Source organism: Neodothiora populina (genome assembly GCF_041146345.1).
Source record: "Neodothiora populina strain CPC 39397 chromosome Unknown canker_contig_1, whole genome shotgun sequence".
Classification (NCBI taxonomy): Eukaryota; Fungi; Ascomycota; class Dothideomycetes; order Dothideales; family Dothioraceae; genus Neodothiora; species Neodothiora populina.
The window spans coordinates 222,238-250,047 of record NW_027191419.1 but is presented as its reverse complement, the minus strand read 5'-3'; the positions used below and the strand labels follow the sequence as shown (position 1 = coordinate 250,047).

At 51.6% G+C, this 27,810-nt stretch overlaps 9 protein-coding genes across 14 annotated transcripts; 5 read left to right on the top strand and 4 right to left on the bottom strand.

Annotated features, from left to right (window-relative positions):
* Positions 1-222: 222 nt before the first annotated feature.
* Positions 223-2,429, top strand: AAFC00_000064 (uncharacterized protein; the record flags this gene model as incomplete). The annotated part of the gene is made up of 4 exons (XM_069346711.1): positions 223-268; positions 331-814; positions 869-936; positions 1,087-2,429. 4 exons carry the CDS (start codon positions 223-225, stop codon positions 2,427-2,429), a joined length of 1,941 nt encoding a protein of 646 aa, XP_069196247.1.
* Positions 2,430-3,228: 799 nt separating this feature from the next.
* On the bottom strand, positions 3,229-6,244 carry AAFC00_000063 (uncharacterized protein; the record flags this gene model as incomplete). The annotated part of the gene is made up of 3 exons (XM_069346608.1): positions 3,229-4,182; positions 4,239-5,968; positions 6,028-6,244. The coding sequence occupies 3 exons, from the start codon at positions 6,242-6,244 to the stop codon at positions 3,229-3,231; spliced, it is 2,901 nt and encodes a 966-aa protein (XP_069196246.1).
* A 449-nt stretch (positions 6,245-6,693) lies between these two features.
* AAFC00_000062 (uncharacterized protein) lies at positions 6,694-7,360 on the top strand (the record flags this gene model as incomplete). Of its 2 annotated transcripts, none has more annotated exons than XM_069346493.1 (3): positions 6,694-7,010; positions 7,098-7,186; positions 7,266-7,360. In XM_069346493.1, 3 exons carry the CDS (start codon positions 6,694-6,696, stop codon positions 7,358-7,360), a joined length of 501 nt encoding a protein of 166 aa, XP_069196245.1. The 2 variants fall into 2 exon arrangements, with proteins under 2 accessions (XP_069196245.1, XP_069196244.1); XM_069346492.1 differs by having other exon boundaries at positions 6,721-7,010.
* A 683-nt stretch (positions 7,361-8,043) lies between these two features.
* AAFC00_000061 (uncharacterized protein) lies at positions 8,044-10,197 on the bottom strand (the record flags this gene model as incomplete). Its single annotated transcript, XM_069346387.1, has 1 exon — positions 8,044-10,197. One exon carries the CDS (start codon positions 10,195-10,197, stop codon positions 8,044-8,046), a length of 2,154 nt encoding a protein of 717 aa, XP_069196243.1.
* A 1,634-nt stretch (positions 10,198-11,831) lies between these two features.
* On the top strand, positions 11,832-14,730 carry AAFC00_000060 (uncharacterized protein; the record flags this gene model as incomplete). 2 transcript variants are annotated; one of them, XM_069346269.1, is made up of 4 exons in its annotated part: positions 11,832-12,065; positions 12,201-12,837; positions 12,885-14,651; positions 14,717-14,730. In XM_069346269.1, 4 exons carry the CDS (start codon positions 11,832-11,834, stop codon positions 14,728-14,730), a joined length of 2,652 nt encoding a protein of 883 aa, XP_069196242.1. The 2 variants fall into 2 exon arrangements, with proteins under 2 accessions (XP_069196242.1, XP_069196241.1); XM_069348312.1 differs by having other exon boundaries at positions 11,832-12,837.
* A 1,976-nt stretch (positions 14,731-16,706) lies between these two features.
* AAFC00_000059 (uncharacterized protein) lies at positions 16,707-17,249 on the top strand (the record flags this gene model as incomplete). 3 transcript variants are annotated; one of them, XM_069346153.1, is made up of 4 exons in its annotated part: positions 16,707-16,891; positions 16,951-17,010; positions 17,070-17,110; positions 17,203-17,249. In XM_069346153.1, 4 exons carry the CDS (start codon positions 16,707-16,709, stop codon positions 17,247-17,249), a joined length of 333 nt encoding a protein of 110 aa, XP_069196238.1. The 3 variants fall into 3 exon arrangements, with proteins under 3 accessions (XP_069196238.1, XP_069196239.1, XP_069196240.1); XM_069347831.1 differs by lacking the exon at positions 17,203-17,249 and adding an exon at positions 17,188-17,192; XM_069348300.1 differs by lacking the exon at positions 17,203-17,249 and having other exon boundaries at positions 17,070-17,121.
* An 853-nt stretch (positions 17,250-18,102) lies between these two features.
* On the top strand, positions 18,103-18,885 carry AAFC00_000058 (uncharacterized protein; the record flags this gene model as incomplete). Its single annotated transcript, XM_069346050.1, has 1 exon — positions 18,103-18,885. One exon carries the CDS (start codon positions 18,103-18,105, stop codon positions 18,883-18,885), a length of 783 nt encoding a protein of 260 aa, XP_069196237.1.
* A 121-nt stretch (positions 18,886-19,006) lies between these two features.
* Positions 19,007-20,314, bottom strand: AAFC00_000057 (uncharacterized protein; the record flags this gene model as incomplete). 2 transcript variants are annotated; one of them, XM_069345937.1, is made up of 5 exons in its annotated part: positions 19,007-19,120; positions 19,180-19,448; positions 19,515-19,656; positions 19,724-19,775; positions 19,857-20,314. In XM_069345937.1, 5 exons carry the CDS (start codon positions 20,312-20,314, stop codon positions 19,007-19,009), a joined length of 1,035 nt encoding a protein of 344 aa, XP_069196236.1. The 2 variants fall into 2 exon arrangements, with proteins under 2 accessions (XP_069196236.1, XP_069196235.1); XM_069345936.1 differs by having other exon boundaries at positions 19,515-19,647.
* Positions 20,315-21,432: 1,118 nt separating this feature from the next.
* Positions 21,433-25,944, bottom strand: AAFC00_000056 (uncharacterized protein; the record flags this gene model as incomplete). Its single annotated transcript, XM_069345823.1, has 3 exons — positions 21,433-21,636; positions 21,694-25,737; positions 25,816-25,944. The coding sequence occupies 3 exons, from the start codon at positions 25,942-25,944 to the stop codon at positions 21,433-21,435; spliced, it is 4,377 nt and encodes a 1,458-aa protein (XP_069196234.1).
* Between the last annotated feature and the right edge of the window lie 1,866 nt (positions 25,945-27,810).

Here is a 27,810-nt window from a genome sequence, read left to right as displayed (position 1 = left end):
CAAACCCTGTATATCTCCAAGCCGGAAGCCAACATCAATCATCATCATACTAAGGTCTCGATCTTTACATGAACCTCCCGCACATGCCTCACCTCTAGCGTCTACAGTGTTTCCGCCGAGTCGCGTTGACTGCGTTTCACCGATTAGCCTCTTATGAGTCTAGATGCCTTGAGAGCTCACAATATGTCGACTTCGTCCTCAAAACAGACGACTTCTCTACCGATGCAGAATGACCGTCCGCGCAAATTGCAGCGCATCTCACAAGCATGTGAGTACAGCAAGACGAGTCTTCTGTGGACTGTTCACTAGCGATACTCATTATACTTTTAGGTGATCTCTGCCACAGGCGATCCATACGGTGTAGATCCAGCAATGAAGACCCGGAACGCTGCCAGAATTGCTTCGACTTCGATGTAGCTTGCACTTATGACCGTCCTTCGAAGCGCAAGAAGCACCCGCAAGCACCAACAGCTCCAAGGGACTCGATTGTATCAGATGGTGTTCCACCTACGCAACCAATGCCACCGGTGCACGGTAGTATCTCTAGCGGATCTTCAATGCCTCGATCACAAACGGGCACACAAACTGGCATTCCTGACTATGTTGAAATCCCCCCAACAGGGAGTGCATCGCGTGCTCCGATCGACCTGGTCAATATAAACCGACGTGGAAAAGGACCAGACCATGCTGCCCTCGTGATTATGCGAGCCGGGAGTCCTGAGCATCTTGAAGTGCCGTGGAAAGCCTTTGCTTTGGCTTCTGAAGATGTTATACTCGAGCTTTTTGACATATTCGTGCGGATCATCTACCCTCTGTGAGACTCCTTGTCCAGTCTCTACAAAGACGGCGGTGTGCTAATGTCCCATAGTTATCCCTTGATGGACAGGGCCCCAGAGAGAGCGAGACTCGAAAGAAGAGAGCATCTTACAGATAGAGGTCAGTAATGTTGATGACGCGTACAATTTGGACCCTCTTTCCACATTGCGTTTTCCAGGGTCGCAGACAGCGCATGGATGTATGCAAGTTGAGTGAGGGTACCTGGTGTCTCTCTATGTAGAGCAACATGTCGCTAACACCTCACTGCAGGGTTCTTCTCTGCTGTTATGGCAGTCTGCGCGCTCACCTCAGCCCGTGTACGTGATGGTGCATACCCAAGCCCGGTTTCGGACGCGCTACGAAAACCCGAGGCGTCCTCGGAAATCTTCTTCACCGCAGCCAAGGACTCGATGTCCAAGGACTACAGTAGAATTTCCCAGACGAGTGCTGTCGAATACATCCGGACGTGTACATTGCTGTCTTTGACCTGCATCCAGTATGGGAGGAGCGCAGATGTTCAGCAATACCTGGGCAACGCCTTCACCCTTGCTGCGATGCATCGCTTCTACGACGAAAGATCATGGCCACAGGATCTGGACGATGCCACAAAAGAGATATACAGGCGCGTGTATTGGTCCACATATATGTTGGACGTGTATTCCGCGGTTGTCTGGAACTGTTTTCTCCGTTCTCAGGAGATTCATGCCTATGTCCGCTACCCTGCTCACGTTCATAACGATAACTTGTCGACCCATAACTCTCCCAAAGCTACAGGACAACCTGTCAGCTGGATCGTCGGATGGAACTTTTCCCTCGACCTGTACAGAGTCCTTGAGCACGTTGTAAACAAAGCACGCGCCAAGAAATTCAGCCACGACGACCGCCGCAGTGTCGACAGCTTGGTCTTTGCAGATACCTTCTCCGATCATGATGTGATGCAGACTGTGCTGAATCTGTATTACCAATTGCCACATCAATTCAAGGAGACGCTGCCTATGACTGGAGATCTCGGCAAGGATATCTTCGGCTTTCAAGCTGCGAACATCCAGGCAACATTGCAGCTACTGCGCATGATTCTCTTTTCGCTGGAGGATGGACCAGGCGTGGAGCGCAAATGTGATGTCGCAAACGAAGTTTTGCAAGTCTTCCACACCATTCCATTACCATACCTTAGAGCAATAAGCACGCCGCTGGTCTATCAGCTTGGAAGCATAGGGCAAATTCTGGGCTCTGTGCTAGAAGATCCTATATCACAATCGGTCTATCAACGCGTTCGGATATCATTGAACCTTATGGCAGATCTGTTGCAGGGTTTAGAGTCCTCGTTGCATCGAGCAGCGGGTGCGGCACAAGGACTACGGGAGAAAGTCCGTGAACTGGATGAGTATATGCGCCGACAACACACGGTCGAACAACGCCATACATATCAACATTCAATATCTATGCCCATGGGGAGTCCGAACGACCCTCTCCAGGGTAAGTTAGTACCTGAGGCGATGATGCAATCTCTTTCATCGATCCCCAATTTTTCATTCTTGCCCGAGATGCGGATGAACTGGCCCTGGCACTTCTATCCGGACGATAGTGGCCAATCCGATCAATTGAATGGGTAAATCTCATGCCATAGCTGTTTCTTGTTCTTGCGCATACTTTGCAGGTGTATACTTCGAGGCCTACGTGAAGTGTGGATGCTCGCACACCACTCTCTCTATTTCAAGGCTTCTGGGGAAAGAAACACAAAATCGGAAATGAATTTCTTTTGGTTACGAGAGACGACAACGATGACAACGACAGTAATAGGCATTTGCATTCAACCCATTTGTTACCTGTGTTATTGTTTCGAACCCTTATCCTTCTTGTTCTCCGGACATCTTATTATCAACAATCGAGAAATGGGGGATAAGTTGCCTCATCCCAGGTGTTTGATTAGACTTATACGACAGCACAATGATCCGACGACATCTTGTTCATTCTCCGGTCCAGGCATGACGGCATGGCGCGGCACAGCATCGCTTTGGTCATGGGGACTTCTGCGCAGACTCATTGGCGCATCTGGGATCGAGGTCCAAGTCGGTGTACTTGAAGAGGCCGGATCATTGATCGATTATGGATTGCGAGAGAGCGTTCTCGTCTTTGTTCTTGAAGAACACATGGTCCCGTCTATTCATGTCTTTCGTTTCTGCATTTTTCGAAGTACTATTATTTATTGCTTCTCGCACATGCACTTCCGCTCTGATCGGAATTTGGCATCATCGTGATAGGGGCTGCTTCAACGCGAATACATCGAAAACTATCTCAAGTTGCGTCAAACGCTCTTCTGCGTGCCTCATCTGAATTATTTCTCCTGCTATTGCTACTTGTCCCCGTGGTAGACATGCGAGTATGTGAGAGTGTTGTACAGGTAAGTGTATATCAAAGTGCCCACTCATCCTTGTTATCAGCAGCAGTGACAAACGGCTCATCGATCCTCTTGACCGCCATCTCGGAGCAAAGCACACAAGCACCCGCGACCAACCCATCAAACTCCCTGCCCAATGCATCCTTCTTAGCGCCTCCAACCACTGCCCTGCCGATCTCATTCCGCAATTCTCTGATCCTCTTCCCTTTGCCCACGCCCACAGAGCGCAGCACGACCTCGCCGAGACAATCGACGTGAAAGCCATGCTGACAGCTCGGAAAAACAAAAAACTGCCGCGACAGCAGCGGCAGTCTGCACTTCCAGCATTTCTCGCCGGGTTCGACGATGACGTAGCGCGAGTTCAGCATGCGAATGTCCTTTTTGATGTGCGTGGCCGTGGAGGCCGAGTCATCCATTTCGCGCTTGAGGTCGTCGATCTGCCGCGAGTATTCCTCGAGCGCGGTGCAGATTTCTTCTTTGAAGTCGTCGATGACGACGAAGTCCGGGAAGAAGGGGATCAGGTCTTCGATGCGCAGTAGCTCGCAGCGCTTGAGGAAGTCCATGGCGGATTTTATCGACGATTGGTTTTGCTGGATCACGCTTTTGGCGACTTTGAGCCAGAGTTTCTTGCGTAGCGTTGGGTCGTTCGTCGCGCTGTCTGCTACCGACGCCGCGAGGTCGATCTTGTCGTGCTTTAGCGCCATTTCTACCGCTGAGGCGTACTGTGACATGGCGACGTAGATGTGCACGCATGATTGCACTCTTTGGTGCTGGATGCAGAGACGCAGCGCGAAGTCTGCGTCGTAGAATTGGTCGTGCGAGGCGGATTGCGTGGTTAAGTAGCTATACAGGGGTGTCTCGTCTGCAGACGGAGCCGAGGCGTAGATTGAGATCAGGGTGTTGTGGACGGCGGGGGATGTCGAGTGGCGGTGGTTGATGCAGTATTGGAGGTATCGGACGGCTTGGTTCTGGTTTTACGATTAGTGTACTGGACATACAGGGAAAGAGATGGAGATTTACACACCTGGCTCAATGGGACATCGGCAGTTCTGTTGTAGTTCAATAAAGCGGGTATCAGCTTCTGCGCCTCGAGCGTGCTCTGTCGCATCATTATGTCCACCAAGTCTACCGGTACGTGGACCATGAGGACGCTGCTGTACTGATAGAAGATCTCCGAATTGGTCTGTTTCTTCAGCACAGTCATTGCCTCTTGCCATCGCTCCCTTTGTACCCAGTATGACAGAACGTAGTTGTAATCGTTGACTGTGTTAGCATAGTACAGCAGCTCCTCCTCGCGACCATGGCTGCTAATGAGATCGTAAGTGATTCTCCGATCGAGATCTGACTTGTGTTTGTTGATGAACTCTTGGAACTCTCGTCGTATCGTGGGAAGATCTTCCTTGACGGAGGCTATCGGCGCGCTCTCGGATAGTTCTGCTTTGGCAGAGATTGTGTCATCGAGGATATTGAGCTTGGCCATGTAAAGTTCTACAAGCCAACTGGCCACCATGATCCTCTGCATCGTCGCCGACTTCTTGAGCGTTGACAATTTGGTAAGTAGGTATTTCCGCAGGGCATCATGTTCCGATCTGTCGATGAAAGTGAGAGCAACCTCCTCGAAGGCCTTGGTGCTGCGACCATAGACTGCAGCAGCTTCGGAGAAGCGACCACGAGATACCGAGTGATCACCCGAAGCTGTAGCCACGGCATCCTTTTGGGCGGCCGTCTTGGCATATCGTGAGGCAGCTTCGAACTGCTGGTTCTTGAGCATGATCTTCCATACATCACGGCTCTCATCTGTCACGACAACCTCGAATATCTCTCGCTGAGTGAATAACCAGTATGTATTCTTTTTGGCGTCGGCATAGAGGCCAATAGTCGTCAGGCCGGGCTCGAGCACAGCCTGGTCGTAAACAAGATTACCGTCAAGCTGATTGAAAGCAAGGACACGACCATCTACCAGCTTCAAAATGTGGAACTGAGTTAGAGCTATCGAAGTGATGGGGTCCTGAGTGGTTCTCCTACGACCGCCGGCAGCTTGTGGAGATGGAATAGCATCTCTAGGGAGGACTTTTGCTTCTGTGAAAGGTGATCCTTCACCATTCTGGGAAGACAGCGATCCATGATAGACACCTTGGGCACACAACCACGCAAAGGTCCTGGGTTGCTCGGGATCAGACGGCGCCAGATCAATTGCCTCCGGGGAGATGACCAGGCTGGAGTGACCAGAGTAAGGAGCCTTAGGATCTTCGTGGATACTGGGCCCTTCATGTTCAAAGAAACGCGCATAAATCGAGCCACTTCCTTCGTGGCCGGTCCTGCCGCTTTTGCCGAGGAAGTGTAGTATTCTGTTCGGCGTTGCTACCACGATTCTTCTCATGTCTGCTCGACCGGCGACGGTATCGACCCAAAGACCCACGACGGCGCCATCGGAGACATTGTAGACATTCTTGACATATTTCTCCTCGCGACGATAGAACTCGGTGCTGGGCTCGATGTAAGCTTCGTGAATGTTGCCGTCCGTCGCACCGATTAGTATCTCGCGCGTGGAGGCCGTGGGCTGAGAAGGGTTCCATGCGACGGACTCAATCTGCACACCCTTCAAACGCGCAAGTGCCTTTGGCTGGCGTGATTGGGTGTGCAAGTAATAGTTCTCGCCGGAGGTAGTAGCGATGATCAAATGCGAGGCGGATGGATCGAGGAACAATCTACGGATGACACCTATCTCCGAAGGCTTCTTGGGAAGATCAATGTCTAGCGAATGATACTTAGTATATAGCATCAATAAAAAGTCTTTCACCCGGGTTTCTCACCATCTATGTCTTCGGCATTGTCTAGATCAAAGCGCAGTATGCGACCAGTAGACAGAGCAAGGATGAGCACATTGTTCGCTACCGCTGCGGCAACAAAATCAGATGATATGTCAAAGCGCAACTGGACTCTTTGCACGTCAAATATAGGCAGAGATGTGTCATATCCATCCTGCAGATTGCTCGGGGCGACATAGCTGTTGGATGGTTCTAGAGCCATGTTGTGATTATGTCTAGAGATTCAACCTGAACTGCATGTCTTCCCTTTTTCGCTATCGACTTGGTACTCAGATCTCACTCATCTGCCAGTGCACTCCCAATATGGAAGTGTTACTTCATGGGAGATCTTCTTGATGTTCTGGGCAACTCCTCCACCTCATGCAACAGCGTACTTGCTTCGTATACCGCAATGTTGCTCTACTCTGCGCACCTACCCTCGCTACCTTAGATAACCTCAGCTTGATTGGGGAAGAACGTCATTTACGGCTAAACACCGGAATTCATCGCGTCAACCCGTCGCGTTTGCGTGTCAGGAGCTCCCGATAGTTGTACTTGTAGCTGACGATTAACTCTCCACACCAACCAATCTATCTGTCCAGCAATCACCACATCCATCGATATACCATCAGAGGCCAATCCGTCGATCTTGTCTCACCGCAGAGAATCCAGATGCGTCCATCCTCTGCCACTGTCGCAATGTTCGCACCTTCCAGACTCGGTCTTCGCACCGCCAGCTCACTCAACGCAACCGCCCGCGCATTTAGCACCACCAGACCGTCTCTCCTTGCTCGCATGCAACTCATCGGTCGTCTCGCAGACTCTCCCGAGCTCAATGAGACTTCTACCGGCCGTCAGATGATCAGATACTCGGTGGGCGTCAGCACCGGTGCGAGAGACGAGAATGGAAACAGACAGACTTCTTGGTTCAGAATTGCCAGCTTCAATGAGGGACCGAGTAGAGATCTTCTTCTGGGACTGCCGAAAGGGTGAGTTCTGCTTCCCGAATGGAGATATATGGAGGGGATGCAGCAGCACGGATCAGATCACCTGACCAGTTAATTCTTCCTTTATAGCACGCTCCTCCATGTCGAGGCAGAGGCTCGCATGGACACGTTCCAAGGACAAGATGGCCAGCAGCAGACCCGATTGAACCTCGTACAACGTAAGCAGCACTCCGCTCTCACTGCCCATCGGATGCGCCATTACTTGGCTCACCTCTAACACCACTTCTCTGCACGCAGGCTCTTTCGAGGCTCTTAGCAGACCTCAGCGTACCGTGAACGAATCGGAAAAGAGCGCCGCCGAGGAACCCAACAGCGGCCTTGGTGCCTCATAAGCGCCTTTCCCAATTCCGTCTCACCTCTCCCACGCATGACCGGCCCCTATCAATTGTAAGAAGTATGGATAACTGTTAAGATATATATACCAGAAAACGCAGGTGGTTGTCGATGAATACAGGGTAAACTTCAAAAGAGATACGTGGAAGTATAGATGTAAATCTTATCTCTCTCTGCGTAGGTGTGTAGGTGTACTTCAGACGAGGGTTTTCCTTTATACTATACTCCTTCTCCTCAAACATCATGCGAAAACACTTCACGCAATCTCCTTCTTAAGCAAAAACATTTCCATCGGAATCTCATGTGAATTTACATTGTTTCCTGTTCTATGTACTGTCATGTGCTTTCGTACATTACGTTTCCGGACAATGAGTGCTTTTTTCTCTCTTTCAACCAATAATAAACAACGGACTGTAGGCGAAAAAGACACATGGGAAAAGAAATTGAATAACAAGAAAGAGAATAAGATGTATTTGAGGCTTGATCGCTTTTCTTTCTGAAAATTTGACTAAATCTAAGCCAGGAAATACAATTGAGGAGAATGGGATACACACCTTTTCTGATCGTCTCTCGCTGCATCCTGTGTTTTCCACAAAAGAGATCCATCACTTCAGAGCAGAATGTACAAGTTGCTCACTAGAAGCAGACAAGAGACCGGTATATAGACACCTCAACCTACACTCTAAGCGGCGGTAGGGGCGGCAACGCCAGAGACACCGGTGGCCTTGTGGCCAGTGTGTCCGTGGTGGGGAGCGTGGCCGGTGTTGCCGTGGTGAGGGGCGTGGCCGGCAGTGTTACCGTGGTGCTCGGACGACGCGGCGTCAGCGCCAGCGGTGGGCTGGGGAGCGGCGGCGGAGAAGTTATTACCGCCCTCGGAGGGGAAGGCGAATCCCGCGGGCATGGTGTATCCACCGCTGGGCGAGGCAAAGGCTGCCTTGCCGCCCCAGGGCTTCATGTTGTCGGCTCCGTGGGGGTGGTGGGGGCGGTATTCTCCTGCAGGCCAGCTGCCGAATCCGCTGGGGAGAGCGAATCCGGAGGGGGCAGCAACACCGGAGGGAGCGGCGAAGCCAGAGGGGAAAGCGAAGCCAGAAGGAGCAGCGTAGCCTCCAGAAGGAGCAGCAAATCCTCCAGAAGCAGCAGCGAACCCTCCGGAAGGAGCGGCGTTACCGACAACCGAAGCAGGCTTGATCTGGGTGGCGAAGGTGGTGGGTGCGACGCTGGAGTAGACAGGAGCGGCGACCGAAGAGCTGGAGACAACAGAGGGAGAGGGAGAGATAGTTGCCTGCTTGGCGACGGGGCCAAAGGTGGATGAGGCGGCGGCGACAGCGGAGCTGGCGGCAACAGAGGAAGAGGCAGGGGCGGCGCTGCTGGCGGGGGCGGCGGCGCCACCATTGCTCATGCAAGCGAAGCTCATCTCCTTGGTGGTGCTGCTGCCAGAAGAGCCACCGTAAGAGTTGGCAGGTCCGCTGAGGCTCCAGGTCATGTTGACGTAAGGCCAGCAAATTCTGCCATCACCCATGGTGACCATGTCACCAGCGACGTATGTGTCCATTGATTTGACGGGCTCACCGACGACCTTTCCGTTGCTGACGAGCTGGTAGTAAGATCCAGAGAACCCACCGGCGCAGCCCATGGCGATGAAGTCACACTGAGGGTTGTCAATCTCCTCCCAGGTGACGAGAGCGTTGGTGCCGTCGAAAGTGGCAACGTGGGCATTAGAGGCATCGCCGGTGGTCTTGGTGACCCAGTTGATCTGAGAGTCGCCGTCAGCGGAACCGACCTTGGAGGTGGCCTGCTCGCCATCGAGAGTGTTCTTGTCAGAGAAGGTGGCGATGGCGACGTTACGGCCGTTCGTTCGGTTGTTGACGTGAGTGTAGCCGGCACCCATCCACGAGTTCTCGGACACATCGACGGCACCGCGGGAGACCCAGGCGAAGATGTACGAGTCGGAGTTCTGGAAACGAGCGAGACCACTGTAGGAACCACTCATGCCTCCCATAGGCTCACCGCTGGCTCCGTTGGTGGTGTTCTCATTGGAGATTTTGACACCGGAGGCGTCCATACCGCGGGTCTTGGTGTTCAACCAGATTGCACCTTGGTCCTCGGCACAGATACTGGCGAAAGGAACAGCGTCAGCAGCCTCGAAAGCGATACCGGTGTTGTGAGAGCAGCCCCAAGCGCTGGCCTCGGGAATGTCCTGGAGTTCACCCTTGTCGTTGACGTATTCGACCGAGTCACCAAAGTGACCAGCGGCATCACCTTCGTAGTCAGTGACGACGAAGTAAGCACCGTAGAGACCGGACTTCTCGGAGTAGACAAGGTCACCGTTCAAATCAGGGGAGGCGGCAAGACCGGCACTGGCGTGGACTCCGGGACCACCGACGAAGGTCTTCCAGTCTTGTTGACCGTTGGTGTACTTGTAAATGACAGGCACGGGAGTGCCATCCGGGGGTGCACTGGCGGTTCCGCTGGGGAGACCGACGTTGGTCAGAAGAGCGAAACCATCGTTGTGGGCAACAAGACCACCGGCTTCCTTTCCCCCAGTGACGGTCACAGCGGTTCCGCTAGCCTTGAAAGTCTTGGGGTCAAGCTTTTGGACGTGGACATCGGTACCGCTAGCATCAAGGTATGCCAAGTAAGCGCTGCTGCCATCGGGGGAAACAGCGAAAGGCGTTCTGCGGTGGTGAGGCAGGCCAGTCCAGTAGGCTTCCTTGATAGGATCGAAGCTGAAGTCCAGCGCAAGAGCGTTGGCGTGAGATTCCAACGATGATTCACTGAGACCAGCTGCAGCAACCATCGAGGTGCCCAACGACAGAAGAAGCGACGAGTATCGCATTGTGATAGGGGATGCAAGATTTTACGAATATAAAAAAGAATGTGGTGTAAAAAACCCGATAAACAAAGAAAGAATGGACGAAGAAACCAGTCTTCTGAAGTGGATACTTTTGGAAAGAATACAGATTGAAAGAGTACTCGGCCTTCTTATATATGGATCTGGAGCGATGAAGCTCTTAAAACAGTCATTCTATATCTGAAGCCGAAGCGCGAGCTCCCGCTTCGTCCCACTATATGAAAGCACTTTATAAACCCCAGTCAGGAGGTATACGATGTCGGGCGTTTCTTCAATTTCGACTCCAGGTATCACATCACGTCCAGACCGTGCTCTTCCCATGGCACGCGTAAGCTGGAATCAAGCGACTTTCCCATGAAGAGACAGTTGACCGGCTCACATCGCGCTCCCCTCCGGTCGATTGCTCAAACAACACTCTGAAAACCGACTCGAATCACTCGAGTTGAACGGATCAAAACAGATAGCCGAACGTCGATGTGTGTGATGTTCCTGCGCTCCAGACTGACCAAGCGGTGGAGGCGTGTTTCATGCTGTCGCATATTAAGAGCTAAACTTACCCGCTCTCGGTACTTCGCAGAACTTGTCAAATTAGACACTACGGTATTGCGCAAGGCAATCGGATGATCGAGCCGAGTTCCAGCCTGGTCGAACTCAGAGTGCCGCCATGCTTTTTTGCACGACGGAGCGACGAAAGAGAAAAACCAACTTTGTGTTTTTGGGTTAGTGTTCGGGGGGATGGGTGATATATGATCATGTAAGAGAGTTTCGAGAGAGAGGTGATTGTCGCCTTGTTTTTCGATCGCACGGATCTCTTCCTCATTCCCGCCTGTCCCCGTTTTGAACAAGCCTCGAGCCGTCGGAGCAGGCCTTAACAGTGGGTTCGCATACATTGCCTTACCTGAGGTAGTGACGACGGTAGCGGTAGCATACGCGAGCAGTGTCAAGTTGGCGGAGCTGCTAGGAATACGAGTTCTCACTGAAAAGGTACAAGTACAGTATCCACCTGGGACTGAGCCCTCCAAGCCACTACACTGTCTTCTGACCAAATGCAAGTCCAGCGCAACAGGCTTTGTCCGTTTTGGCAATGACTCGACTTTGGCGTGCACCGAATATGCGCACAACGGCCGGATAAAGGCAGCTGAATACCGCGCTAGAAGCATCATGGAAGCACTGTGGATGCTGCGCTGCGGAGGGATCTCCACGCTTATGGAAGTCACATGCCCACATGACATAAAAGTCAAAGGTATGGGGAGAGCAAAACGAATCCTACAAGGCGCACACCGACCTGATTGGTTAGTGTCAGGCATTCATACAGCCTCTTATCAGCTCCACTATCTTTCACAAAAACAGGCGGACGTTGACTGGTTCTGTACGCCATGTCCTCCAAAGGAGTATTCGACAGCGATCTTATCAAGCTAAAGGTAGCGATAGGAGATCAAGGCGGCCATGACCGAGGCAGATGGGATATATTAAGGCAACCATATCGAGACTCATATAGTATATAAATAAGTCTCCACCCAGGGCCTATCATAAGCCATTATCAAACGTGCTCAGTGTATTTTGCGATCAGATAATTATTGTTCGACTTCAACAAACTAGTCCACGACACGGACGCGAAAATGCCTTCGCTGTCCAGACTGTGGTCTCGCTCCGGCAGGCCTAAGTCAATGCAAGTTCCGCAGCCGACATCTACTCCACCGAACGAAGAGGCATCTCAGTCAGCGTCTAGCTCAACTGAAGAAAGGGCACTTCAACCAACATCCAGCTCAACCGAGAAAGAGGCTCCTCACGCAGCGTCCAGCTCAACTGAGGCGGAGGCACTTCGAACAGCAGCCAGCCCGAATGAGAAAGAGGTACTTCAACCAATGTCCACTTCTAATGAGAAAGAAGCACTGCATTCCAGGCCTGAAGCGATAGAGGAAGACTCTTCTGAGTCGTGGTCTAACTCAGCAGAGAGAGAACTAACAGAATTGTGGTTTCGCGCGCAGGAAGCAATATCTCAGCCAAGCTCTACTTCCGCAGGGGAGGAAGCACCTCCCCCTCCGTACACCAAACATGTGCTGGGTGTAGAAGTCGATGACGACGAAGAAGCTGCTGCTCCTGCTGTTGCTGCTATCCAACCAGCCAATCTGACGGCTGGTTTCGCAAACTTAGATCTCAACGATAATAAACCCGAAGTAACACCTCGTCTTACCGGCTTCGTGAATCCAAAATCAAATCCCGATAGGAACCAGACAACACCTCTTCCTGATGAGTGTATAGCACACCTGAAGCTTCTCGAATGCTTCTATCGTCTCAGACAATCCATCGGATCCGCAAATGGCCTCTTCGGGATACCGGATCCGGAGGGTGCGTACGCAGCACCAGCGCAGCGCCCGTCGACGATAAAGCCGCATGGTATAACAGAGATAGCCAATATCCGAGCTGTCATCTCAGAGAAGCGATGGCAGATATATGTCTCCAGAGCTGTCTCTCGGTTCGACCGTTGGATAAATTCCTTGGATCCACCCGGAGAGTACCTTCACAGAGCTGAGATGAGCTGGGCTCATATTGACAATGTACTTGCGAAAGGATGGAGTGAAGGGATGGCACCTGTCGTTCATGCTGGCAACCTGCCCCCAATCGGTAAGGCTACTGATGCGCTTTTGCTGTCTCACGAGCTGACGTGGCAGATATTCTGATGGTCTGGCACTCTTATATGCTCAACCCAAGAGCATACTACGAAGACTGTAACCGTCAGGGGCGACTGCCACTATGGCACTCCCCCATGCCTTGGGATGCCGTTGCGAAGTCCATAACGAACGGGGATTTCGCCTACCAGCCGGAAGTCAGCATACCCAAGGCGTTCGAGGCTCGCGTTGGCATCAATTGGAACAATATTGATGACCCAGCGGATGCGCATGTCCTGTGTCCAGGGTGTCAACACGCTAACCGGATCCCCTGGACTACTTGTACTGACTCAGAATCTATAAATGCAGTGTGGGCTCCGTCTGACGCATCGCTGCTTTTTGCTAGAGGCACCGGTTATGGCGACAAAGGGTTCGTTACAGTGTGTCAAGGTTGTAAGCAATCTTTCAATCACGATGTGTTGTCGGCGGGTAAATTTCTGGAGGATGTTCGACTCCTCATCCATAAGGACGTCATCATGCGTGGCACTTTCCTGAATCAAGAGGGCCTCCCAGAAACGACTACCATAGGGAAGACACCAAACAAGTTAACGGATTACCTTGACAAAAAACTCTCCGCAACAAGCTATCCTGACAGGCTCATAAGATCCGGATGGGGACAGCAACTTCTTGATAAATTCGCTGCAGGCCAGGATCTCACCATGGACAGCATACGGGCACAAGTCGAACAAGCTGTGCATGAGGGCAATAGAGACTGGAAAAAGACAGCGATTATACGCTGTCGGCCGTCACAGGAAGAGCGTATCGCAATCCGTCGAATGATGTCAAGGTATTGGGATAACTGGTCCCCCTTCGCGCTCGATCTTGTTGGTGCAGTAATCAGACAAGGAGCTTTCGTCGAGAAGATGCACAAAATCGATTGGCTGCATTCTCCTGCCCTGCCGGCCACGATGGGCCGTCTGATTGTTAAATATACTCGTTTCGTGTACATCATGAGAGACAAGAAGAACATGGCTGTTCCCACCCTCGATGTCGACCTGGCCTGGCATACTCATCAACTCCACCCATCGGCTTATATGAACTACACTATCAGGTGGACAAGTCAGTTGATCGACCATGATGACAAGGTCTCCGAAACAAAACTCTCTGATGCCTTCGCCTGGACGAGCAGGACTTACCAGGACATGTACAACGAGCCCTACAGCGAATGTACTTGCTGGTATTGCGAAGCCATCCGCGAATCGCACACCTCTGTGAAATCTCGACTCTTCCGAACCTCTTCGGCCACAATCTCGGACTCTATCCGTGGAGAAAGCAGAGATCCTAACAAGTCTGTGCATATCTCGGCTCACAATGCTGTAAGGGTAGCAGATCAGAGTCAAAAAACCACGGACTACGCAAGGGCGAAGGAGCGCGAGCTCGATGAACACTTTAGAAAGTCCTGCAGGAGAGCGGATAAGAAAAGACGCGAGAGGCCTAGGCGCGAAGATTTTTACTACAGCGATGCATGGGGTTATCCAGTCTACCTCCCTGCCATGATGCCTTTTTATGGTATGAGTTACTACAACTCATGCATGTATCCTGCCAACCCGGGATGCATCGCACTGGGAGCAGGCGCCGCAGGTAATTGCTGCAAAGGAACTTGCGGAGGCAATATTGCAGCTGGCGGCTCTGCATGCGCTGCTGCTAACTTTGCAGCATGCGGAGGGGGTGACGGCGGGGTCGGTGGATCGTCCTCAGGCGGAGGATGTGGAGGTGGAGGTGGAGGTGGTGGTTGCGGTGGTGGTGGTGGTGGTGGCGGCGGCTGCGGAGGTAAGTCAATCCGTCCCACGTTGTGCCTATGTTGTGCTTTGCAATACACTAACGCAACCTCCCAGGCGGTGGATGTTGAATTCAGCCTTCGACTTGCGCTTACTCGACGTTTCTGGTTACGATTGATGTTCACAGCTTTGCTTTCCTGCTCGTTATTGATCTTGTTGGCGTTCCCTGCTCTAATTACCCCTTGGTCGACAGAACACATGAATATACGTATATATATTCATACTGACCATTGCTGTTCCGCCAACTAGGCATCGTTGCTCATGATTGATACATTTTGGCATATCAGTGACCATAAAGATACGCTTCAAGCTAGTGCTTCAGTGCTTGCTACACTGAAAGCGATGAAGCTCTCATGATACATGGGTGTTTGGTCATTGTTGCTAAAGGTAGGTCACTCGGAGAAGGTTACGAAGGAATCAAAAGTCGCTTGGGTCCCCTTAACGCACACAATGCCTTGACATGTCATGTAGTACTGGCCTCGAAGGACGATTGGTGGATTTAAAAATGACAGAGCATTCTCGCAGGTCGTGGCTTGGATAAGCTCCGAAGTGGACTACCTAGCAGACTGTATCAGGCGGCTTTCTCAGGTTGATTTCTCCTGTCCTGCTCGACCGTCATGTTAGCCTAGTCACCGTCACATCGGATGACGGTGTATGGGAGGCGTACGTCTTGAATATACGACGCATATGCTTTCGAACGAGGCTTTCCCATTTGAGAAGTGGGTTTAATTAGAGATATGCCGGGTATGGTACCGCTTCTCCTTTGCACGATCGGTGGGGACTCCTGCCGCAGATCTAGGATCGTCGAATGAAGCACCTCGGCACTGATATCATGTATAGTGCCTGCATCTCTTGATGTACAGGAGTACAGGAGCTGTATGACCATCATACCATCGCAATCATATTACAGAAGGTCAGTATCTCTCATGCTCATCGCTATATCTACACTCATGGATTCTTTAATTCGAATGTATAGGTACCTTAGGTACCAAGTGAAGACGTGCCTGACGTAGGGCCGGGAGTGAGGCATCTTAGGGTGTGGCGTATTGCCGCACTCCGCAAGCCACTCAAGCCACTGATTCATGGTGCCTTCGTTCGTAAGAAATTCGCATTTAACGATGATATAAGCATTCGAAGTGTCACTAAGATAACCACACGGCATGAGCAGATGCATGCAGCGCGGCCGTACCTCTACTGACGCTCCTGATTCAGGGCTACAAATTGTGCCATATTGCACTATGGGAGATTGAGGTTCGTAGTGCCTGTCGATCTCTACTCCAAGTTGAAACCGCAGCATCCGCCAATCTTTAACTTTGATCCTATCCCGATCGGACAATTCCTCGTGCATATACAGTACCTGCACAATGCAACCTTGATGTCGCCCATGGGGTGCAAAGGGCTTGCGGTCTACGTTGGATTGACAGAAATTGTATTCGCTTGAGTTCATCACAAGGCTGTCAATTGTACATCTTGCCTTTTTGCGAAGCTCATTAAGCATTTGGTTTTCCAAAGCCAAACAAGCGATGAGCCGTCCTTGGTGGTCTCTTACTGAATAAGGCAATCGCATGGCCATTTCTCTGCCGCTGGATTACACTCCGAGTCAGCTCGATTGCCGAGCGCCACAAGTGAGTCCGAACTTCTGCGATGCTCGATCTCATACTTGTCCAATGGCATGTGTGGACTCTGCGTTGTGGAGTGCTCGCTCCAGTTGTTCAACGCCATTGACCAACATCGAGATAGCAGTACCCAAGATCCTCGACGGATGAATGAAGCTTGTACGTTGTGATCGGCATACCTCTGACTTCATGTGGTAGAAACACTTTCGTGGTTGGATAACCATGTCAATCATCACTTTACCGTAGGTCACCACTCTCAATCTCTGGTCACTGCTTTGGGCACAAGGCTGTAGAGAAGAAGTGTATAAAGACGGACTCGTCGTCTCTGTCATCATCTCAAATCATTCTCGTTCATCTCTCATCTTCTCAATCACTATTCTCAACAAAGTCGATCTTTACACATTCACTTCCAATCCAAAACCACCGCTAAAATGCTCGCTAAGACCGTCCTCGCTACTCTCTGCCTTGCGCTCTCCGCAGCTGCTCTGCCCGCCCCTGTCCCTCAAGACGCTGTGAGCGGACTCCTCAGTGGAGTCGGTGGTGCCGCTTCCTCCGCTACTTCCTCCCTAGAGGGCACCGTGAGTGACCTTGGTAACGACGTTGGCAACAAGAGCGGGTAAGCATTTCGTGGATCATGGTCGACGCGGGAAATGGAAGCTGACTTTTGACATAAAGAAACGGCAACGCTGCTGGCAATGGCGACGCAGCAGGAAACGGTAACGAGGCCGGCAACGGGTATGTATTCTCGAGACACGCTTTTCCTTCCTATAACAATCCACTTACACATTCTGCAGAAACACTGGCAACTCTGGCACCATCAGCGGTCTCAACCTTGGTAAGCCTTGACTGCGATATCCGCAATGGAGCGTGCATTGTTTTTTCGTAGGGCAGAAATATTAATACTAAGGACAGTCTAAACCGGAACAGGGGGTGTGACTATCAGTCCTACTATTGATCCCACCATCACGTTATGATTGGTGCTGCTTTTGAAGAAGACAGACAATCATAATGGACTAGAAGAAGACTTGACTGGAATGGCGGGTCCATTTTTACTGTCGCTGGAAGACGGCTCGCTGGAAATTTGTTTTGTTGTTGAAAGAGGTCTTGCTCATCGACCCAACATGAACATCATTTGTACTAGGAGGAGCCGACAAATACCCCAAATTTTATATTCATTTTACCAACTCTTTGCCTTTTGAGATCCTAATCCGTGCCATCTTCTTTGAAGTAGATATGCTGTCGTGCTTGCCTTGTCCTAGAATCAATATCATTACACTTCCCTGAATGACGAGTTGAAATTCAGTTATAATTTATGGTTATTAGGTACATCCACAAAATGATGTTAAGACCAGCCTAAGTGCTGCATGATAACGACTCGAGATAAGGTACCGCGGATCCGTTCCGCGGCTTGTTTAGCATCTGACATCATGCTCGTACCGCCCGTGAAATGGACAACCACATATACCGCATCATTATAGGCCACAGTATTCAAAAATCAAGTGATAGATTCATGTATGTATCTAGAAGTAGTAATCAAGCACTAGCCACCCAAGAGTGTCCAGTCAAAATCGATATACAATGTGAGATAAAAAGCGTGAATAATATGATCTCACGAGAAGCGTCCGAACGACCGGTGGGGCCGAATCCTCACCAGACTGCTTGCTGCGCAGCTGCTTAGATATTAATTGCCGTCCGCGAGCGTATGCACTTCTTCTTCCCAACCCCATCCATCTCATATCAAACCCGCTCCTCTCTTCCCTACCACACCACGCCCACCCCCATCAAGAAAACAAAGAGCAAAACCGAAAAGAAAAACAGATCGCAAAAATGGTCGCCCACGTGCCCAACGACATCTTCCAATTCAGCACCGTGAACGCGCTGATCCAAGGCCTAGCAACCCACGGCCCGACGCCACGCCAACTGCCCAACTACGGCACGCACGGCATCGGCACCTTCACGTCCATGGACGGCGAGCTGCTGTTCCTCCACGGCCGCGCATGGCAATTCAAGGCCGACGGGGGCACTCAGCTCGCGGACCCGGATGTCGAACTGCCGTTTGTGCAGGTGACGAATTTCGAGGCCGAGTTTCGCAAGACGATCAAGGGCCGCAAGGTCACGAGGGAGCAGTTGTTAGAGGTTTTGCTCGATGGCGGCGCGGATGGGAAGGCGGGTGGTAGGAACTCGTTTGTGCCGTTTGTGGTGCGCGGAGCCTTTGACAGACTCGATCTTAGGACTGTGGCCCCGCAGCGTTTCCCCGGTCAGGGGCTCAGAGAGGTGGCGAAGAATGCTAAGCAGTGGTCTATTGAGAAGAAGACCAAGGGCGAGATCTTTGGCATCGTGAGCCCCGAGTGGTCGCAGGGAATCAGTGTTGCTGGGGTGCATTGTCATTTCGTCGCGCTTGATGCTGATGGGGATGGGAAGGGGAGGGTCGAGGGAGGGCATGTGGTTGATTTTGAGGCTGCTGAAGATGAGGAATTGGAGATAGAGTGGGCGGTTACGGGGAGGTTTCACTTGGGGATGCCCAGGGGTAAGGAGTGGGAGGAGCTGGATATGGGGACCGTGGATCATGAGGGCATTCAGTCTGCTGAGGGCGCTAGGCATGCTTGTTGATAGCATTTCCTCCAATAGATACGTCGTTTTGCTATATGACATTGTTTACACTGCATTGATAGAACATAGACTTGTCGCCATTCCGCCCTTTTTTTCAAGTCTGCCACAAAAGCCTACGAACTCATAGAGAAGTCTTGATGTCGCAGTCATCGTTACTTTCACACGGCGTCGACCTACCCAGATTCTTGCCCAATGGACCTGTAGGGCCGCTCTCGTAGTGACACAGCTCGTCCAGCTGTAAGCACGTATTAGACCGTCGTCGTATGTCAGGAGTAAGAGAGAGAGAAAACTCACATCAAGGACACAGTCCTGTCTCGAGTCACTCCGGGGATACTCTTCATCGCCCCAGAACCCCAGCCAACTCAGCCAATCCACCCCTTCTCCCACTTCTTCTGACGCTCCGATACCGACACCCCCTACTGATGTGAACGTCGAAGTCGAGTCATCGAACCAGTATCCTCGGTAGTTCTGCGTGATGTCCCAGTAGTACCCTGCGCTCGTGGTGTCTGTGACCAAGTTACCTAAGATCGAGTAGATGCTGTGGGATCCTGAAGTTGCATAGTCTATTGCTCGCCATAATTTGTTAGTATCGAAGCATATTCAGGGCGGATGAGGTAGGGAGTCTGTACTGGCATGGGTGCCCACAGCAGAGTAGGTCACTGGACGAACACCCTCCAAAGTCATGGCCGAGTAAGCGTAAGCCGCGCCACTGGTGTGGGCAGAAAGGTAGACGTTTTGAGGTTCGCCATTGGAAAAGCGTATCTTTGCTTGCTTGTCAGTCATTCACAGAAGCAAGTATGGTCTCACACAAACACAATGACGCTCAGAAGACACATACCATAGCATGTTCCCAATCACCAACATGATTATCAATCATCGTTCCCAGCACCCTGTGACGCGAAAGAGCCACTCGGTCAGTATATGACTATTAAGACCATCACCTCGAATGTGTAAGGGGGAAAATTCCATACTTGGTGCCATGATTATAAGAGTAAAAGAAAAAGTAAAACACATCGACAACCTCCTCGCCATCAACAGTCTTCTGAACAGCAATGATGGTTCCAGGAGCGGCACTATACCCCGTGTCTGCGTCAGGTTTACCATAAGTCGCGAGCAACCACTCGGGATCATCTTCTACGTTGTCCACGGATGTCATGTAGATCGAAGAGTTGTACGTAGTCAGAGTCTCGAGAGTCACGGATGTGGAAACATTGACATAGTCGTATTCCATCGACACGTGTTCGACGTGTGTGGCTATGTCTGACGGAAACCATTGTTCGGTGCCAGAGATGTATACATGAGGGGCATAGGTGAGCGCGTAGTCGGGGATGCTACTGGCGGTGGTCGCTCGCCTGTGACTTGTAGGGACTGCATTTGAGGAATGGATGGAAGCTAGAAGAACGAGGGAGGTGACGATTAAGGGAGCCATTGTGGAAGTGTGTGTGCAGTCATCCCAACTCCCTGTCATTAGAACAGCAAGTAAGCTCCCTCTTATACATGCATCGCATACTCCACCGTCTTTTCCAGATTGCAGTGGTGCCGTTGACGCACAGTATTGCACCTGACTAGGTGACTAGGTAGCTAGCTAATCAGTCCACCCACGAACCGCACATGGTCCTTTTCCCAGCGACGAGATGAGCCGAATAGAGTGCTTCGTGCTTGAGGCCCTCGATTGGATTGGTCGACTCCCATCGGATGCAATATACGAAGGGAAGTGGACCCCCTCGAGATTGAGACTTGCGCTCTTGGTCCGTGTTTGACATGGGTCGATGATCTGCTTTTCTTCGTACAAACTAGCGAAGTCGAGACAAGCACCTGCCTAAATCCACTGGTGGACAAAGGTACTATCCTCGAACACATTGTTGCGCTATGCAGGTGATTTGAAGATGGCGGGGAGTCCCGATCTTGGTCTGAGCTCCTTGCAACTACTGTAAGGTATCACAGAAGCTCTGATTGGTAGCGGACCGACGTTCTTGCCTACTTTGACTTCTCTTCGTCTTCACAGCGAGCGCAAGGGAACTCGAACCTATGATGGTCTTACTTCGAAACATCATTGCCATACCGCATTACCATATAGATGTATAGAAACAGCAGAAGATGTTAATGTTTTGGCCTTCTTTACTATGCAGAAAGCGCAAACCGCCGCGGTTACAATCCTTCCGCCTGTGGTCAATCCCCACTCTTCGACAGAGAAACGCCTACTTTGGAACGGGCAATCCAATTTCTAGTGGATATTGCGCCCGTGAGGACTTGTCCGCCGCCGAAAGAAACGAGAAGTAAAGTGTACATATGTAAACGCCATTGAATGAAGAGAAAAAGGACAAGATGCTGCCAGTCGCTTGCTTGGTTCGCCGTTTTCCAATTCCCCTGGTTTCTATCTTCCTTCAACACCTCGAGGGAATATCATGCCGTGATTCGTCATTGTCCGTTGCTTCTTTTACCAACAAGCAGGTCCCGTCACACGTGATGGATGGTCAACTACCTTCGTTCTGAGGAGGACTCTCAACAGACGCTTGATCTGATCGGCAGGACAAACAGAAAAGGGTACTACTCATCGTCATCACTCAGAACCCTACTGTCGGTTCCGCCTCTGCTCCTTCTTCCAAGCTTGAGACTGACACGCGGCTGAGGTGTGCCGGCAGCAGTCGATGGTCTGATAGAGCCTTCACGGGTTCCAGCCTCATCCGAGAGCAGATGTGAGATTTCAGGATTCTGATCGACCTGCTCCTGGAGCAGAGACAGGAGGGTGTTCTATGAGAAGATAATTAGCGACTATTACAAACCAATGGCTTCAGTCAGTCCGCTTACCTTTATGAGTGTGGCATCGTTGTAGAGGACCGATCCATCCTCGTTGTAAGTCTGACAGTTCTTCACCATTAACAATACATCATCCCTGAACTGTCTGAGATTCTGATAACGTTTCTGGTTGATCTTCTTGACGATCTGCTCCATCGACACCGGACTCTTGATGAGCTGATAGTAGTCGGGGTATTCGTTCTTGGGGGGCAACTCAAGGAACGGATCAATGATACCACGATTGGCGAGGTTGGGATCGTTGGACACTTCCTCGAGATCTTGTAGCCCATCGTGTATCTTGTCCAAGACATTCTGCAAGATCTCGCGCTCTTGGGGCGTGAGAGTCTCTACAGCCTTGGCTTGACGACCACGCTTGCGAGGGGCAGGAGTCTCAATCTCCTCTTCTGCCTTGCGCTTCTCTGCCTTCGGCTTACGACCGCGCTTCTTAGGTTGAGGAGATTCGGACGGAGAGCGCTCCGGGGGAGGGGGAGGAGTGTCCTCGTCACCTTCGCCACCTCTTCGCTTCTCCTTGTTCGTTGCACGCCTCTGGATACGAGCCTGTTTTCTCGCGACAGCGGCATCGATATCGTCGTCGCTATTATCCACAGCTTCGAGCCACTGCTCTTCGGTCAGACCGTCGTCGTACTTGACCTTGGCTCTCTCCCTGGTGCCACGACCATAGGCAACTTCGATCTCGTCAACCACAGGATTGTCGTCAGTCATGTAGATATCCGGAAGCTCTTCCTCGCAGAGAAGACGGGGCAGCTTGCAGCCAGGTCCGTACTTTGAGTTCTTCTTGCGATCCTTATCCATCTGTCGGAAGAGTTCAAGCTCGGCATCGCTACGCATCATGATCAGATTGAGATCATCATCATCCATCTCGTCTTGTTCCAGAGCTTCGGCGGCTTCGGCAGACTCCAACATGACACGTAACATCTCATCACGCTCCTCGTTGGTCGATTTGTTATCGAATTTACCGGCCTGGATGACTTTGCCGTCCATGTCAAGCTTGTAATTTGCACGTTCCAGAATCTTCTCTTCGACGGAATTGGATGAGATGAGACGCAAGATGCGGACTTCGTTCTTCTGACCGATACGATGGGCACGATCTTGGGCTTGCAAATCTTGATGAGGGTTCCAATCCGAATCGTAAATAATGACGGTATCGGCAGTTTGCAGATTCAGTCCAAGACCACCGGCACGGGTGGACAGCAAGAACACTTGATACGGAGAGTCAGGGGCGTTGAAGAGTCTGAGCAGCTCAGATCTATCGTCAGCCTTGGTAGATCCGTCGAGTCGCAAGTATTGCACACCACGGAGACGCAAGAAATCCTCCATGATGTTCATAATCTGAGTCATCTGGAAGAACATCAGAATGCGATGGCCCGTCGCAGCGAATTTGGGCATGATCCTGTCGAGAAGCTCAAACTTTCCGGCAGTACGCCAGAGCAAGTCATTGCTGCCCCTACCGGGATTGATCTGATCTTCGACCTCTTCGAACACAAAGGGATGATTGCAGAGCTTTCTCAATTGCATGAGCATGTTGCTCAGACCACGAAGTCCTGTCTTTCCACCCTTTCCGTCACTGACCATGAGCCGGTTGTGGCTCACGAGCTGCTTGTAAAGCTTAGCTTGCAAGGCTGAGAAGTTACACTTGATGACACGTTCCAGCTTGTCAGGCAGATCCTTCTCGACGTCCTTCTTGAGACGACGCAACAAGAACGGTCTCAGAACCTTGTGCAGACGACGAATGACGAGAAGCTGCTCTTCTTCGGACAGCTCCATCTTGTCTTGACCTCCGGTATTGGCGAACGGCGTGTTGAACCACTCGTCGAAAGACTTGACAGACTTGAAGATGGTGGGGAGGACGAAATTCAGCAAAGCCCACAGTTCGGGAAGACTGTTTTGCAGTGGTGTTCCAGTCAAGATCAACCTGTATCTCGTGTGGTAGTACTGTGAGATGGTCTGACTCAACTTCGAGCCAGCGTTCTTCATGCGGTGACCTTCGTCAACAATCATGTGTAACCACTTGATCTTGCTGAGAATGGGGCGATCCTTGATGATAAATTCGTAGGTTGTCAGCAGCACTTGGAAGTTGCCATATCGAATTTGGTTTTGTTGCGTCTTGCGTTGATTCGGTGGGCCCTTGTAGACAATCTTCGAGACTGAAGGAGCCCACTTCTCGAACTCGTTGTTCCAATTGGTGAGAGTACTTAGGGGTACGATGACGAGATATGGACCAGGCTGTCGCTTCTTCTCGATGAGATAGGTGATGAGGGAAATGGTCTGAATGGTCTTTCCCAGACCCATCTCGTCGGCCAAGATACCGTTGAGATTATTGTTGTAAAGAGAAAGCATCCATTGGAGACCCTTGATCTGGTAATCCTTGAGTGTTCCACCGACCAATATTGAGGCCTGGCCAACAACATCTTCCTTGATTTTGTGAGCGACATCATAGTAATCCGGCTTCTTCTTGCCATCGCTAGCGCCTTCTGCTTCATCGTCTGTGTTTGCGAGCTCCTCATCGTCGTCCTCTTCTTCCAGCTGATCGCCATAGGTGGTGCCGGCGGCGCGTTGCTGAGCCTTGACAGAGCGAGCAAGCTGTTTCAAGAAGCCGTCGGTTTGCTTGAGCAGATGCGAGATACGGCTGTCCTTGGCTTGTCCCAAAAGCTTGAGGTAGGTCTCCTCGTCGTTGGCCTTGAGCGCCTGCAGACGTTGCTTCGCCGTTCTCTCGACACGCTTCTGCTCCTCCTTTTCGATGTTGGTATGAGCTTGCATCATCAAGCGACCCAGCTTCTGCACTCTCGACTTCTGGCCGGCAGCCGAGTTCTTGATGTCCTCGCCGTGGTTGATGACGGATTTGAGGAAATCGTGATGCTTTCTCTTCTCCTTGCTCTCGTGAGCATCGCGCTGTTGCTTTTCGAGCTTCTCGGTGATGCGCGCCTCGCGGAGAGACTGCTTCTTGACACGGCGATATTGCCCGCGGTTGGCAGTCATGGCGAGGGTATCCGACTGCAGCATCTCGCGACCAATGCTGGCCCTCAGCGCACGCTGCTTGGGCAGCAGCGAAAGCATCTTGTGCTCTAGAAGTGCCTTGAGCTTGAGCTTGCCATCGTCTAGGGGAATATCAGACTTGGCAGTGTCCCACGAGCCGAGATTGGCAGGTAGCTGATCAAGCTGAGCCTTGCGCGCCATGATGCGATTGTATACCATGGTCTCCCTCTCTTCACGGATCTTCTCGGGATCGAGACCGATCGGCATGATGCTTGGGATCATGTTGCGTCTATCGCGGCGAGTGTGATCGAGATATCGGATGGCGTTCATGATGTGGTCGTGAGGGTCCTTGACGGTCAGGTAACGATGGCCTCTGGGCGTCTTGTCGGCTGTGCTACCAGGTTTAGACGCCTGCGGGAGTGCAGCGACAGCCGACTTGTCTCCAGCTCCTGCGATTGCACCTGTTGAAGCATCGAGCTTCTCGAATGGCGCGGATACCTTCGGTTGTTGTGCGGTAAAGAGCTGATCCTTGATCTGCTGGGGTACGGGCATGTTCTTCTGCAAGAACTGGAAGGCTTGAAGCTGTCGCTGCAGCACCTTTGCTTGGTCCTTGTTCAAGACAGCTTCGGGCAGAGCAGGCTTTGCAAGACCATTGATGGGTGCGGGGGTAGTCTGCACAGGAAGGCTCTGGGTGTCTTGCGTGGGTGCTGGGGCAGCATGGGTGACAGCAGGGGCGGAAACAGCAGCAGGATTGATAGCACCATTTGACTGATCTGGCCGCGGGATTTGGCCATTGTGCTGCATCATCGTTTGCTGGTGCTGCTGCTGCTGCGGCTGCTGCGGCTGCTGTTGTGGGTGTTGTTGTTGTTGCTGTTGCTGTTGTTGCTGTTGCTGTTGTTGCTGTTGCTGTTGGCGTTGCTGTTGCATCTGCTGCATCTGACGCTGCTGCAATTGACGCTTGACTGCCTCATTTCGTTGTTGAGCAAAAGCAATGATCTTTCGCCGTTGTAGCTGCTCTGCGTCGGTCTCGGGTACGCCGGCCTGCTTGGCTTGTTGATATTGCTGTGAGGTAGGTCATGTTTAGTGAATGTTGATGAGGTGATGGGGGGGGGGAAGGAGGATTGGATATGATGTAAGTACCTGAAAGATGCCTTGAAGATATTCCTTGGTCCAGGCAGTCCTCGGAGGTACGCCAGGATTAGCGCCAGGACTAGCGCCCGGTTGCATGAGGCCACCGGGCTGTTGATGTTGGGGTTGAAGGGAGTTCATGGTAGGCGCAGATGAGCGACAGTGAATGATGATGATAAGGATGGAAGAAAAATGGGTCGCGAGGTCACGTCGAATGACGATCGGGAAGTCGCGTTACTAGACAGTTGTTGAACAATGCAAATCAATCAAGACGTGCATCGAGATGGATTTTTTGGTTAATCCAGATCGTCCCAGTCGCGAAAAAGAACGGCGGCGTCTGGCTGGTGGATTGATGGGGGGGATCAATAGTCTATGGATGGTACACAAGCACAGATGATGGTCGCGATGCCTTGATGTGCTGTCGCGAGCAGAGTCGGAAGTCGCGCGCGCGTGACGATGCGGCGATGAGACACAAATGACAAGGGAGATGCGATGTGTAGAAGCAGTGTGGTCGTTCGCGAGACTCGCAGTGGAAGCGTCGCGCGACGAGAGGACGTGTGTTGTGTATGCCTGAGGTTGACAAAGTCAAAGTGCAGGCTTTAGATAAGGCAACTGCAGACTGCAAAGCTTCAGCGAAAGGGAGACAAGCAAGCAAGTGCAGGCAAAAGTCCGAAGCTGTGGCCGCGGATCTCTTTCTGTCAGTCCTGACGGGATTTGCCAGATTGCCAGAGGCGAGCAAGGGCGAGCCAGAGCCAAGGGAGTCCAGCGTCCGTCGGCAAAGGGTGAGTGGGGAACGACTGCTGGGTGATGGGGGAGGAGGGGATGCAAACCACTGGATGGACAGAATACGGACAGTCAAACAGCAACACAGCGCGTCGACAGGGTGTCGCAGGCGCGTTCTGGTTGATGGAAAGGTCAGTGTCTAGGCGGGGTTGATTCGCTTTCGGCTTGTGGTCGGTCGGGAGTGATGGGCTTTCTGCTGCTGCTCTGCTGCTCTGCTGCTGATGCGCCGCGTCAGGAACCTGGAGCGAGCGAGTGGGCGAGGCGAGGGCGAGGGCCAACATGAGCGTGAATGAGTGATTAGGAACTTGCCGGTCACGCCAAGCCTTTTTCGTGCCACTCTCAAGTTGAGCCACCATTTCGCCGACTTCCGATTCGATCGATACCTTGGCACTCTTCCTTTGTACTGTACCTAAGGTACTCCGTACGGTACCTACACTCAGGTAGCAGCTGTGATATGAATTGTACCTTGGTCGGTCTAATACTGTTTGATAGAAACTATATAACATGTCGCTATGTGTGATCACCGAGACAATGTGCAAAGAAGACACGACGCAGCTTCTGATTTGACCCGCCACTTGGTGTAGCTTCAGTCATGATACACTACCTACATCTTACTAGATAGACATAACTCGAACTGTCCAAAGCATCGGTACAGCCTGATGGGACAGTGAGAACGAATATGCTGAAGAAACGTCAATCATACCTGCCACTCGAGTCCTCAAGACGATGCAGCATGTATTGATTATGTTCCCCTAGCCTTTGCAATACTAACAGCTACATCAAACCACACATTCCGACGGGGGGTTCGTAGATTTGGCATCGTAACATGATATTGCAGCACCAGGGTCGCCCCACCAGAGCCACCGAACCTTCACTTATGATTATTAGCATGAGACGACTCCAGCCAACGTGCTAACGCCTTGGTTCTGAATCATCTCTTTTCCAGTGTCATGCTACATACAGCAGGGTCAAAGCCATCAATGCTAGTACTACATTCCCATGAATTGGCATGACTTTCCAGAGCACCATATTTTCCCCATCCTTTGCCATTTCACCTGCACACAACGTCGCTGCTCGACATGCTTGTGAGGAAGCTCATCGTACATTCCGGATCAGCCGTAGCGTGTCATGCAATGCCACCCTAATTAGCATCTTGCGGATCGACACTTATATAACGCCGTCCTCTCCACCCGTTCCCATAGTATAGGTATAGTCGCTGCCGAA